We start from the raw sequence: 13,505 nt of genomic DNA, 5'->3' as shown, positions 1-13,505 counted from the left end.
GTTCATTCAATTTTGTTGCTTGACAGTTTTCCCACTGTACAAATACACATAATTTATTTAATTTTTGGCCCTTAATGAACATTTAGTTTGTTTTCAGTTTGTGCTAATGCAAATCATGGACAGGAATCCTGCTGTACCGGTTATTCCTGTGCATTTACACAGGGCGGGGGGTGTGGGCTGCTGGGTCACAGGCTATTTATATACCTTCAGTTGATGGAGAGTGCTAAATGCTTTCCAAAGTAGTTGTGTCGATTTGTACTCCAGTATAAGCAGGGTAGAAGATTCCCATTGTACTCCAGGTCTACAATACCTGATACTACCACACTTCATTTATGTATTTGTCAAACTGATTGGCATGTAGTTTCATTGGTTTTGACTCACTTTTCTCTTATTACTTAATGAAGTCGTACACTTTTCTGTGTTTACTGGCTGTTTGGATTTCCTTTTTTATGAGGTTTACGTCAACTATTGTTATTTTTTTATTATTATTATTTAGTTATTTTTGGCTGAGTTGGGTCTTCGTTGCTGCGTGCTGGCTTTCTCTAGTTGCGGTGAGCGGGGGCTACTCTTCATTGCAGTGGCCTCTCTTGTCGTGGAGCACAGGATCTAGGCGGGCGGGCTTCAGTAGTTGTGGCACGTGGGCTCAGTAGTTGTGGCTCACAGGCTCTAGAGCACAGGCTCCGTAGTTGTGGCGCACAGGCTTCACTGCTCCGCGGCATGTGGGATCTTCCCGGACCAGGGCTCGAACCCGTGTCCCCTGCCTTGGCAGGCAGATTATTAACCACTGCGACACCAGGGAGGTCCAACTATTTGTTATTTTGAATTCTTCCCCATTTCCAAGTAATACTCTTACATGACCATTTTCTGACTAAATTGGAGGCATTATCTGTTCATTTTCTATTTTACTAAGTAAGGGTTTAGCTCCTTTACACTGTTTCCACACTGCTTAGTAAAGTTATGTCATCATTAGTTATTCCACTGCTCAGGATCTCTTTGACTTGTAGTGATATACTTAAAAACCTAAATTGTTGATCAACTATAAATTCTCTCAACGTCACGCTTTGTAAAATGAGGACATTCATACCATCTTTCCTTCTTTCTACCTCCTGTCTACCTTCCAAACCTAGCTTCTACATTGTCAAAGTTGAAATTTATATTGTGTTCTATGTGCAGTTAAGTCTTCTGTTATTTGAGAGTCAGTAGGGAGTAAGGTTTAAGACAACAGGCAGAGAGCCTAAACTCAAAGCCTCGATCCAACCCTAAATTAGGTACAGCCTGGGCAAGCTCCTACCCTGTCTTAGCTTCCTTTTCACAAAAGTGGGAATGATATTAGCACCAACCTCATAAGGCTATTCAGAGGATTAAATGAGTTAATATATGCAAAAGCACTTAGAGCCTATTATATACTAAGTACATACTAGTACATTTCAGTACATACCAAGTTAATGCAAATACATACTAAGTACAGTTTAGGTTAGTTATTTGTTATTACATGCAAGTTGACAATAAAAGCTGCAAACAAAGACAGTATTGCCATTGTTACAATGAAATTAATATTGCCCACTGCAGATGTACTGTGTCTCTGTGTATAGACTACACCTCGTTCCATACTGTGTCAGTGTCACTGCCCTCGTGCAGGGTGACCACATACCCCAAGCCGCCTTGGGCTGTTCCAGTTTATACCTGTTGTCCTGATGTTACAGCATTAGAGCACCTCCTTACACTATTGAAGTGTTCTGGTGTGGAGAACAAATTAGATAGGTGGTCATTACCCCTGTGTGTCACTGAAAAGGGGGACATCTATAGTGTCAAGTTTAAGTGGTTAAAAATCAACCATAGCTTAGTTTGCTTCAGGTTTATGTCCCTATAGCCTTTTCTCCTCTGGAGTTCAAGTTCCTTCTCTTCCTCTCCCTCCTCCCCTTCCAACAGTGCCTAATACCTAGTAAGTACAATATGCCTCAAGGTGTTTCTAAGCTCTCAATCACACAATCAATAGAAGCCTCTCACTCTAGACTACAGACTTCAGACTATACTACAAAGCTACAGTAATCAAGACAATATGGTAGTGGCACAAAAACAGAAATATAGATCAATGGTACAGGACAGAAAGCCCAGAGATAAACCCACACACCTATGGTCACCTAATCTATGACAAAGGAGGCAAGAATAAACATGGAGAAGAGACAGTCTCTTCAATAAGTGGTGCTGGGAAAACTGGACAGCTACATGTAAAAGAGTGAAATTAGAACACTCCCTACACCATACACAAAAATAAACTCAAAATGGATTAAAAACCTAAATGTAAGGCCAGACATTATAAAACTCTTAGAGGAAAACACAGGCAGAACACTCTGACATAATATGCAGCAAGATCCTTTTTGACCCACCTCCTAGAGTAATGGAAATAAAAACAAAAATAAACAAATGGGACCTAATGAAACTTAAAAGCTTTTGCACATCAAAGGAAACCATAAACAAGACGAAAAGCCAACCCTCAGAATGGGAGAAAATATTTGCAAACGAATCAACGGACAAAGGATTAATCTCCAAAATATATAAACAGCCCATGCAGCTCAATATTAAAAAAAAAAAAAACCCTATCCAAAAATGGGCTGAAGACCTAAATAGACATTTCTCCAAAGAAGAAATACAGATGGCCAAGAGGCACATGAAAAGCTGCTCAACATCACTAATTACTGGAGAAATGCAAACCAAAACTACAATGAGGTATCACCTCACACCAGTTAGAATGGGCATCATCTGAAAATCTACAAACAACAAATGCTGGAGAGAGTGTGGAGAAAAGGGAAGCATCTTGAACTGCTGGTGGGATTGTAAATTGATACAGCCACTATGGAGAACAATATGGAGGTTCCTTAAAAAACTAAAAATAGAACTACCATACAACCCAGTAATCCCACTGCTGGGCATATACCCAGAGAAAACCATAATTCAAAAAGACACACGCACCCCAATGTTTATTGCTGCACTATCTACAATAGCCAGGACATGGAAGCAATCTAAATGCCCATCGACAAGACGAATGGATAAAGAAGATGTGGTACATATATACAATGGAATATTACTCAGCCATAAAAAGGAATGAAATTGGGTTATTTGTAGAGATGTGGATGGATCTAGAGACTGTCATACAGAGTGAAGTAAGTTAGAAAGAGAAAAACAAATATTGTATATTAACACATATATGTGGAACCTAGAAAAATGGTACAGATGAACTGGTTTGCAGGGCAGAAATTGAGACAAAGATGTAGAGAACAAACGTATGGACACCAAGGGGGGAAAGTGGCGGGGGGTGGTCGTCTTGTGATGAATTGGGAGATTGGGATTGACATGTATACACTAATATGTATAAAATGGATAACAAAAAAAATAAATAAATAAATAAATAAATAAAATAAAATTTAAAAAAACATAAGAAAATAATAATGATAATGTTACCATAATTTTTAAAGTCCTAGAAGTCCCATAATTAAAAAGTCAGTTTTATTAAATGCTCAATTCTCAACAGTAAATGTATTTCTTTTTTATTATAAAAAATCTCCATCCCCGTCTCACCCTTCCTCACCCACCCCTTCAAACTAGGTGGCAAGCAGAAGCAAGCCCAACAAAGTCCACCATATCCCCAAAAGCAGAAAGACAGGACAAGGTATGCTGGTGTCATCACTGCAGAGCCCTCCTGCAGGGGGCAAGGAACGGGAACAGCTACCATAACAAATACGAAGGAGACTGGAATGGGCAGCCTGATAGAAGATTTGTATAATTTATACCAATTTATAAATACTTTAGGTGCCCACCAACTCCAAGAGAACAGACCAAACTAACTATACAATGGAAGCCTGCCTCTGCCTGGGCCTTCTCCATACATCAGGTCCCCCTATCAGGAATCATTAGGAAGCCCAAAAAGTTTCACAGTTCCAGCTTCCCGACTGCTGTCATATTTGCCATCTTTGTCATCACAGGCAAATGCCAGTAGAGGCCTTTTGGGGTGCCAAGCCACGGTGAAGGTGGGGGACTCACACTGTACCTCCCACAACTTGTCTCCTATAAAAATCAATATAGAGAAACCAATCAATACATTAATAATAAGAGACCATACTCGTTAAGCACTTACCTACATTAAATCATTTAATCTGCTTAATAACCCTATAGGATAAGTACAATTACTACCCCATTTTGCAGAGAACACTGAGGCGCAGAGGGGTCACGAGGCAGTGGGTGGCAGAGCAGGATGTGAACGCAGGCCAGTTAACTTAAGAGCCTGTGCTCTGAACCCGATTCTACCCTTCCTGAAAAAACAGCAACAGCAGCTGTTTGTTGAGCACCCCTTATGAATCAGATGGATTATACTTTATCTTAATAAAGTATAATGACAATCCAGCAAGGCAAGTAATGATTTTAAACCCCATTTTATAAAGAAACAGGTGACTGAACAGTTAAGTCACACCTCAAGGAAGCAGCAGGGGAAATAAAAAGGGAAACAGCAGAGTCAGCACAGGAAGTCAGTCTGTTTCCAAAGCCACAGATCTTTCTACTAAACCACAATGACTTGCAAATAGATTTCTTTTTCCAAAAATTTTTCTTCCTACTTGTGGAAGTTAAACATAATTTTTCCAAAGCCATTTTTTTTAGTCCTGCTTAACATTTTTTCAACCTTAGAGTTAAGATTAATGTAGTAAAATGTTCACAGTGTGGTGCTGATTTAAAAATGCATGATACACTGAATTATACACTTCAAACTGGTCAGCTATATGGTATGTGAATTGTATTTGAATAAAGCTGTTTATATATATATATATATATATATATATACACACACACATATGCATATATACATATGTGTGTGTATGTGTATAAAGAAGATTTTTTTATTGAAGTATAGTTGATTTACAATACTGTGTTAGTTTCAGGTGTAGAGCATGTACAGCAAAGTGATTTAGTTTTGATTTGTTTTTTTTCTTTTTTTTCCAGATCACTTTCCATTACAGGTTATTACAAGATATTGAATATAGTTCCCTGCAGTATACAGTGAATCCTTGTTGCTTATTTATTTTACATAGAGTAGTTTGTACCTGTTAATCCCATACTCCTAATTTATCCCTCCCCCCACTCCCTTTCCCTTTTAGTAAACCATGTTTGTTTTCTATGTCTGTGAGTCTGTTTCTGCTTTGTATATAGTTGTTTTTTTTCTTTTAAGTAATCTATTTCAGGGACAGTTAACCACTCTTCATAATGCTAGGATATGGCAATCTATAGCCACATGTCTGAGCAAATTTCTGTGTTACACAGACATAAAAAATGGTGTCGGAGGCTGCTACTCCCCTTCCATTTCCCTTTCGGCCTTTAACTCCATGCATGCGTTGCTGCTGCGAGTAAACACTGCAATAACTCTTCTGTAAGGAAGTTTGGTTCCTGACAAGATGTGAGCAGTTTGGACTCAGCAATCCCAATTTTACCCGAAAGGATTACTACATAAGTAAAATGATACTCATCAAAGAATCATTTATAATGGTGTAAAGACCAGAAGCCATCTAAGAGTGGGGCAGCTTAGGTATATACTGGTATAGCCAATGGAATTCTAAACCCCATTAAAAACAGCAGTAGAGCTCAACAGCCATCGCCATGTAAGAAGCTGTAAGATCCTGCAGGTGAGGAGGGAGGGCCCCGGAGCAGCAGGAGAGCACGCCTGCATCACATGAACACGAGGGGACATGAAGGAGCTGCATGTCTGGATGGCTGGACAATGCTCACCAAAATGCTATCAAGAGTGGCACTCTTTAAATCGTGGAATGTCAAGCTTTTTACTTTCTTTGAAGTTTTCTATATAGTTTGAATTCTTTTAATAAAGTATCATGTATTTCCAAAAACAATAAAGCTGCTTTAAAAAATAAATCTGGAGAAATTCTTTTGTAAAATGAATACTCACCTCTCATTTTTCTATTTTCAAGTTCTGTTTTGTTGCTTTTTAAAACAAATCACATCTATTTTAATAATTTCTTAAATTATAAAATGTATATATGTATTTTTTAAGTCCACATACAGGCAAAAGATAGAAATATTCCGCAATGCTAAAAGAGGTTGTATTTAAATGGTGGGATCATTCACTCATTCATCCATCCATCCATTTATTCATTCATTCTTCTCCCTTTCTGTATTTTAAAAATTTTGTTATAATGGAAGAATTAAAACTGAATAAAATGTAAAATATTTTCTTTAATCACTCTCTTTCAGACCTGCCCCTTTCTTTCCTAACTCTTTGCTCCCTCCATTACCTGACTACAATAGTCATAATAAACAAACTTGCCTTAAGGAGTTTGTGCTAATGCTGGCATTTATGCTAATACCCATTTATACTAATGCTGGCCAAGTAGTAATGAGCAGAGATGAAAACACATGACAGGAGAAGGCCTGATGGCCAGAAATGAAAGACAGAGGAGTCTCATTATAGTTACCTGTCTCTACTTCAGCAATGTCGATGAAATGATCTTCCGATGCCGATGCCAGCATTTTCCCATCATGGCTAAAACTGAGGGTCCTCACAGGCCAATCCAGCCTATAACAGAGTAGACAGAGGAGACATTAAAATATCCCAGTGAGAGGAGGGCCCAGTTTCACCCAACATGACATAAAACAAATTTATCCAACAAGGAAAGTGCTGGCAGAGTTGCTTACCTGGAGAAGCACCGAACACACACTAACTCATCTACATCCCAGAGGCTGACCAAAGCATCTGCGCTTCCTGTGGCAAAATACTTCCCCATGGGATCAAACTTGATACAGATGCAGTTGGATGGATGGGCGTTGATAGACTGCACAGGCTTCAGCTCTGGGTAGCTGAGAAACAAGACAAACAGCAATCAAACTGGGGGAAGAGGACCGTGGTACTAAGACGGTAAGAGGAGGCACTAAGAAGAAAATGGAAGTAAGACAACAGAACAAATATCAAAGACTGGAATTTCAAAACAACTTTCCTGAAATAAAAAGATGTCAAACAATACACTGAAACACCACATACCTGAGAATATGAACCCAGACTAACCAACAAGAAGACGTATAGTAGTAAAATTACTGGACTTTAAATTAGATTGTCATCAGACTTTTTGACAGTAACACTTTATGCGAAAAGAAAATGGAGTAACATACTTAAGATACACCAGCAAGAATATATGAATTGAAATGTTTATATCTAGCGAAACTATTAATTATAAAAAGTTCAAATAATAAGCACAATATAATAAAGTATCTTTTTTTTTTTCTTTGCGGCACGCAGGCCTCTCACTGTTGTGGCCTCTCCCGTTGCGGAGCACAGGCTCCGGACGCGCAGGCTCAGCGGCCATGGCTCACGGGCCCAGCCGTTCCGCGGCATGTGGGTTCTTCCCGGACAGGGGCACGAACCCGTGTCCCCTGCATGGGCAGGCGGACTCTCAACCACTGCGCCACCAGGGAAGCCCCATAAAGTATCTTAAAATTTTAGAAGTATATAAGCTATAATAAGTATGAACTCAGGGAATCTTGTTCCCCTGAACTCTTCCTGAGGAATCAAAACTGGAAAGTGAGTTTTGACAATCAGTGACTAGAGATGTACCAGACTTACCAGGCTGGTAATGAGCATTAAATACGTAGTTTCTTGTGGAAATTATATTATGTTTAAGGTATAATATGTAATAGCTGTATAATCTGACAATATATAGTACTATTTTTTTTAATGGAGGAAGAATGAGGAAAGCATATTCAAAAAGCAAAATTTACTATTTTAAGCAATCATATTGGTGATGGTGGTGGTGGTAGTATTGTTACTCTGAAATATCTGTATGTGTAACAAGGGATGAAGGTAATAAGCAACCATGGGATATTCAAATTCTATAATCCCCTGCATCTCTGAGAACCAGAGCACTCAGTTTGGAAGGAAAGAGATTTTAACTGGAAGTTATCAGTATGAATTCACAAAGTATTTTATCTTTAAGGTATATACAATACATATACTTCTTAGCTCTGTCCACTGGAAAGGTCTATAAACAGTCAACCCAACAATATGGACATTCCTAGCTCCAATATTATTTTCTAGTAGAAGAATCCAGGAATTCTCAGAATTTTCTGATTAAAGATTTGAGGCAGGAAAAACACAAGATGAACCTGGCATATCTTGTCATACCAGAGAGCAAGAAACTGAAGACTAATAGGATTATGTCAAAAAAAAAAAAAGAAAAAACGACTCAGGAACCAACTTGAAGAGGATCCCATTTGCCAAAAATAAGATAATTTGAGCTTCAATAAGGATAATGATTACGATAGACTGAAACACTTCTACCATGCTTAAATCCATGAGTCCATAATGATTCTTTTTTATTTAAAAAACCCTAGGTGATCATCTTTGGAGGTGACAGAGAACTAACTCATTACCTAATGACAAAGGGAAAGAATCAACCATTTATCCTGCTTTCTCTAAATGAACTATATTCCTGGGTAACCAAACAGATTAGAGGAAATGTCTCTTAAATTCCAACAAATAAGCAAGCATTTGGAATCAGCAAAATCCAGACTGGGACAAGCTCCACAGGTTAACAGCCTGCTTTTTCAACAGCTAAGTTCTAAGTAAAAGAAAGGGATGGAGGGGGACTCCGTAGTTTAGCTGACTTAAAAGGCATATCAAACTTTTTTAAGTGGGCAAAATTAGAGTATCTAGAGATGCACACTTGGTAGCTAAAACTACAAAGAAATATTATAAAAATCAAGACTGTTTTGGGGGGAGGGAGTTTTGATTAGGAAGGACAAAGCCCATGGCAAGACTTCTGAGGTGGCCAGCAAAGTACTATTTCTTGACCTGGTGGAGTTACACAGGTGTTAAGCATATAATAGTTCATTAAGCTACACATTTATATTTCATGGTTTTCTGTATCTGTTTTATTTTCTAATAAAAAAGCTTAAAAAAAACAACAACAAGAAACACTGCCTGCAGAATAAAGTTCAAATTGCTATGCATAGAATTCCAGACCCAAATAACCTGGTCTCAAATTATACTTCAGCTTTATCTTCCCGTTTCAGGACGTCTCTCTTCAGACACTTTATCTGCCACCACTCCCAGCAACCCTGATCTACCAACTACTCTCTAAATAAATCATGCTAATTCTCACTTGTTTTGTCCATTGTGCAGTTCCCTTTTGCTGATTCTTAAAATTCAACTAATCTTTCAAGGTCAAGCTCAGAAGCTGCCTCCTTCAACCCCCAACTGCCACAATCAATATAAGTTTCTTTCCTTGGGATTCTACAGCAAACTCCCAGCCTCTCACACAGAGCCTATTTCACTCTGCCTTGCATTGCTCACCCAAGATAACAGAAAGAACAGAATCAGACAGATCTCAATTTCAATTCCACAGTTTCATTCATTTAGAGGATATTCACTGAGATCCTAATTTTGTGTAGCAGATACTGGGCTAGGCACTAGGGGTTTAACAGTAAACAAGTTAAATACAGTCCCTACCTTCATGGAGTTTACAGTCTAATGGAAGATATAGAGAAATAAACATGCAATTATAATGTAGAATGAGAAATGCTTCCAACAGGAAGTACACAAAATAAGTTTCTAACCTTGGGGGTGAAGATGGCTTCCCTGGAGGGGAAGTGATATTTAAGTGGAGACTTTAAGGGTACGAATTAGCTATAATTCCAAATGCATCCAGTTCTAGTGCTCACCAGCTGACTAGTGACTCAGAGTCCCTGATCCTCATCTGTGAAATGGGAAGCACACCATCGACTCCCTAGGATTTCTCTGAGGACTCAGTGAAATATAAGATGCCTAGTTCAAAGGTGCTCAAGAGAGGTTAGAATTCTTTATTACTACAGTTGAACCTTGAACAAGAAGGTTAGGGGTGCCAATTCTCTGCACAGTCAAAAATCTACACATAACTTAGTTGGTCCTCTGTATCCACGGTTCCTCTGTATCCAAGGTTCCACATCCCAGATTCAACCAACCCCGGATCAGGTAGGACTGTAATATTTGCTCTTGAAAAAATCCACATATAAGTGGAACGGAGCAGTTCAAATCCGTGTTGTTCAAAGGTCAACTGTATTAGTCCTTTTGGGTCCTTCAAAATAGACTCACATCTAATTCACCTTGGTATCCACCACAGCACCCAGTGCAAAGATATGACAGTCCCTTCAGCTAGAACCCCTCACCTGAGTATGTTGATACAACCATTGCCATTTGTCAGGAAGAACATGTTATTGTCATTGTTCCAGGAGATTTCATTGACCTCAAACTTGAACTGCTCCTCCGCTTTGGAACGGTGTGTCTTGGCATCAATGAACGTCACCACATCATCCTTGTTGCCTACAGCAATGGTCTGTCCATCGGGACTCCAGCAGATATTGATGTTCTCCCCTGGGAACCCACACATAACCAGCAAGATAATGTTAGCCCATGATCTTCCAGAAGTTTATTTTGTTATCACAGAAAAACTAGAGCTATTGCCAGAGCTCATTCACTAAGGTCCTCGTCAACAGAAGGGAACTACCACTTACAGATCAACTGGGAGTCCAGCACATTCATCTACAAATGTCCCCCTTTAGTTCTCACGTTTCTTTAAGGGACACTTTTTACCCCCATTTTACAGATGAAAAAATGGAAGAGAAATGAGCCAAAGTGTCAAAGCTGTGAAGTAACAGAGCCAAGGTCTAAACCCAGACTTGACACCAAAGCCTCTAACTCTTACACCAGCACTTCCCAAACTCCAGTCATTCACATGCCATTTTCACAATTTTTGTACTATTCATGTAACAGCTATATTTTTCTTCACTCAACATTTTTATTAAAATTGACCCCCCAAATTTTTACTTAAATAGCTTTCCTTTAGCAATAAATTCTATGGGCTAGTTCTTTTTTTCTAGTAGGCATTAAAATATATACACAATCAGTTTTTAATGTTCATCCATATACCACCTAAATCACTCACATATCACCAGTTGTCTAGTTGGGGAAACCACATCATTCCACCTCCAGGTACAAGTCTTGCCAATAAAGTCCAGTAGCCCACACTGAATACATCAATTAAAAATTTCATCAACTTTACTGATTCTAAGATGCATATTTTTTCACACTTTATTACCTACAATGTATCTTAGAATGCATCAGGATACATCTCAAAATTTTCGGTGTATCATGACTATATGATAAATAAAACTTTATTTTCTTTCCTAATGGTCCATAAAATACTGATGCATCTTATAATCAATAACATCTTAGTCAATAAAATTTAATAAAGGGCCTCAAAGTTTATAAGGTAATACGTGGTGAAAAACAGTCTGTAAATGTAATTCACAACTTCCAGGTCATTTTCTCCCAGACCATCAAAGCCATTTATTCCAAGATCAGCCATTCTAGCCTATCAGCAGTTTCCCAAATTCTCCATTCCTTTGCACATGCTCTTCCCTGCTAGAGCTGCTCACCCAATGCACCCTGACCACTAAATCTATATGGCTACCCTAAGAGTTTGCTCAAATTCTGTGAGGCCCTCCCTATCTCCCCCAGGCAGACTTAAGCATTTCCATTCTGGGTATCTACTTTGTAGACTTCTCCGTTATAGGATGACCACGTCATATTACGTTAGTGTTTTTTTTATACATATGTCTCTCTCCTTGCACTAAACCCTAATATCCTTGGAGCTGGAAACTGTCTTATTCAGCTCAGGATGTCCTATACCTACAGGGTCATGCACAGAGAAGATACTTGCAAAATGCTTGTTGAATGACTATAAGTAGCTTATCTTCCTACTGCCCACTCTCTGAATAGTCACCTTTAGTGTTCACAGTGGCAATGCATTTTGTAGTCCTCACATCCCAGATGCGAATGGTTTTGTCTCCAGATGCAGTGACAAAGAGATCAGGATTACTTGGATGCCAACAGAGCTGGTCCACACTATCCCCATGTCCCCGATAATTGTTTTCTTTGACCTGAAAGAACAGAATACAGATGTCACTTCACCCATATGTACCTGCCTCCCCATGTAACTTCTCAACCTTATTTAAACAGAGCTATCTTGTGACCAACAAAAGTTTGGGTAATTAGAGAGTCAAATCCTTCCAAGCCTCTTCCCCCAAACTCCTTCCAATATCCTCCCTCCCTTCCTCCCCAATCAGTCTGAACTGTTCTGAGGATGGGTTCCACATCAATGCCCTTACTCTTTTGCTCTCCCTGGCCTTCCTCCTTCTTTCTGGTTTTCTACCCTTACTCTGCCACCAAGGGGTCCCAACCCACCTGCTCATTGCCATGGAGGCCCTATCATTTTCAGAGAGGCCCTCCTTACCACCACAGTGAGCCCACCACCACTGCCCCTAGCCACCCCTCACCACCACACAATTCCTCCCACCACTCTCCCACACCCCCACCATCCTCCTCACCGCCCATCCATCCATCCTCCTCACCCCCGGTCTTCACTATCCCCGCACCGCGACTCCCCGCTCATCTTCACACCTCCTTACTACTACACTCCCTACACACGGCCACCTTCCCTAACCACCAGTCCTCCTCTCCAGCATCCCCATCTTCACCCCCTACCACCCCAGCCCGTTCACCCCCTCCTCACCCTCATACTCCTCTGTCTCGCATCACACACGCCCCTCGTCTCCACACCCCTTCACCCTCCTCCCCTCTCCTCACCTCCACACTCCTCACCCCCGTTCTCTCCTTGCCACCACACCTCGCTTTACCACAGTCCTTCTCCCTAGCCTGGGCCGGGTCCTAGCGGCTCACCAACCGGTCCTTCTCCAGCAGGAAGACGCTGGCCGTCTTGTCGAAGGACCCCGAGGCCAGGCGACGCCCGTCGCAGCTCCAGGCCACCGAGTGCACCTTGGCGCTGTGGGCCGGGAACTCGCGCGTCTTGCTGTGGCCGCGGAACAGCTCCTGCATCCCGAGCACGTAGCGTGTCGGGCCGCTGTTCACTGAGCACCAGGGAGCCATCGAGCCAGGACCGCTCTGGCCCAGCGCCGAGGGCCCCAAGGACGCCGCGGGGATCGCCATGCCGAGCGGCCGGACACCGGCTGGGTTGACTCTGCGGGACTGCAGTCAGCCCTGCCGCCGCCGCCGCACGCATGCGCGCGGGAGAGCGCCCACTCTTCCGCGCAGCCGCACTGTGGACCATCCAGGAGGGACTACAAGTCCCAGCCTGCAGCGCGCGCCCGCTTTTGCCTTTTCAAATAGTCAGGGTTCCACTTTAAGTTTTCTTTACAAATAACGGTTAGAAGGTTTTTAGGGTCTTTATTTTCCCCTTACCTACTACTTGGTATATATATTTGTATCCCTGTTTAATCGAAGAAATAAACCAACGCAATTCTTCTAAACCTCCGTTTGCCGTCAGTCAGAAACACCTTTTTTCTAGGGTTGCTCCCCACCTGTCAGCCACATGCTGAAGGCTCTCAATTTCTTGCTGGAGAAGGACGAGCTGGTGAACTTGTGCCGGGTAAAGGGCTAGGAGTTTGTAGGGGCGGGAGGAAGG

At 41.0% G+C, this 13,505-nt stretch overlaps 1 protein-coding gene across 1 annotated transcript; it reads right to left on the bottom strand.

Annotated features, from left to right (window-relative positions):
* Window positions 1-3,529: 3,529 nt before the first annotated feature.
* Window positions 3,530-13,099, bottom strand: LOC149744018 (THO complex subunit 3). The gene is made up of 6 exons (XM_089905162.1): window positions 12,764-13,099; window positions 11,808-11,964; window positions 10,192-10,396; window positions 6,691-6,852; window positions 6,471-6,571; window positions 3,530-4,062 (listed from the first exon to the last, which is right to left on the bottom strand). The coding sequence occupies exons 1-6, from the start codon at window positions 13,028-13,030 to the stop codon at window positions 3,899-3,901; spliced, it is 1,056 nt and encodes a 351-aa protein (XP_089761288.1). The 5' UTR covers window positions 13,031-13,099; the 3' UTR covers window positions 3,530-3,898.
* Between the last annotated feature and the right edge of the window lie 406 nt (window positions 13,100-13,505).

This window comes from Delphinapterus leucas, unplaced genomic scaffold (genome assembly GCF_059928025.1).
Source record: "Delphinapterus leucas isolate spDelLeu-1000000601 "Yukka" unplaced genomic scaffold, BTC_Dleu_Yukka2 spDelLeu_asBTCV2_sq25, whole genome shotgun sequence".
NCBI lineage: Eukaryota > Metazoa > Chordata > Mammalia > Artiodactyla > Monodontidae > Delphinapterus > Delphinapterus leucas.
The sequence above is the reverse complement of the archived record's forward strand: the minus strand, read 5'-3'. Positions and strand labels throughout refer to the sequence as shown.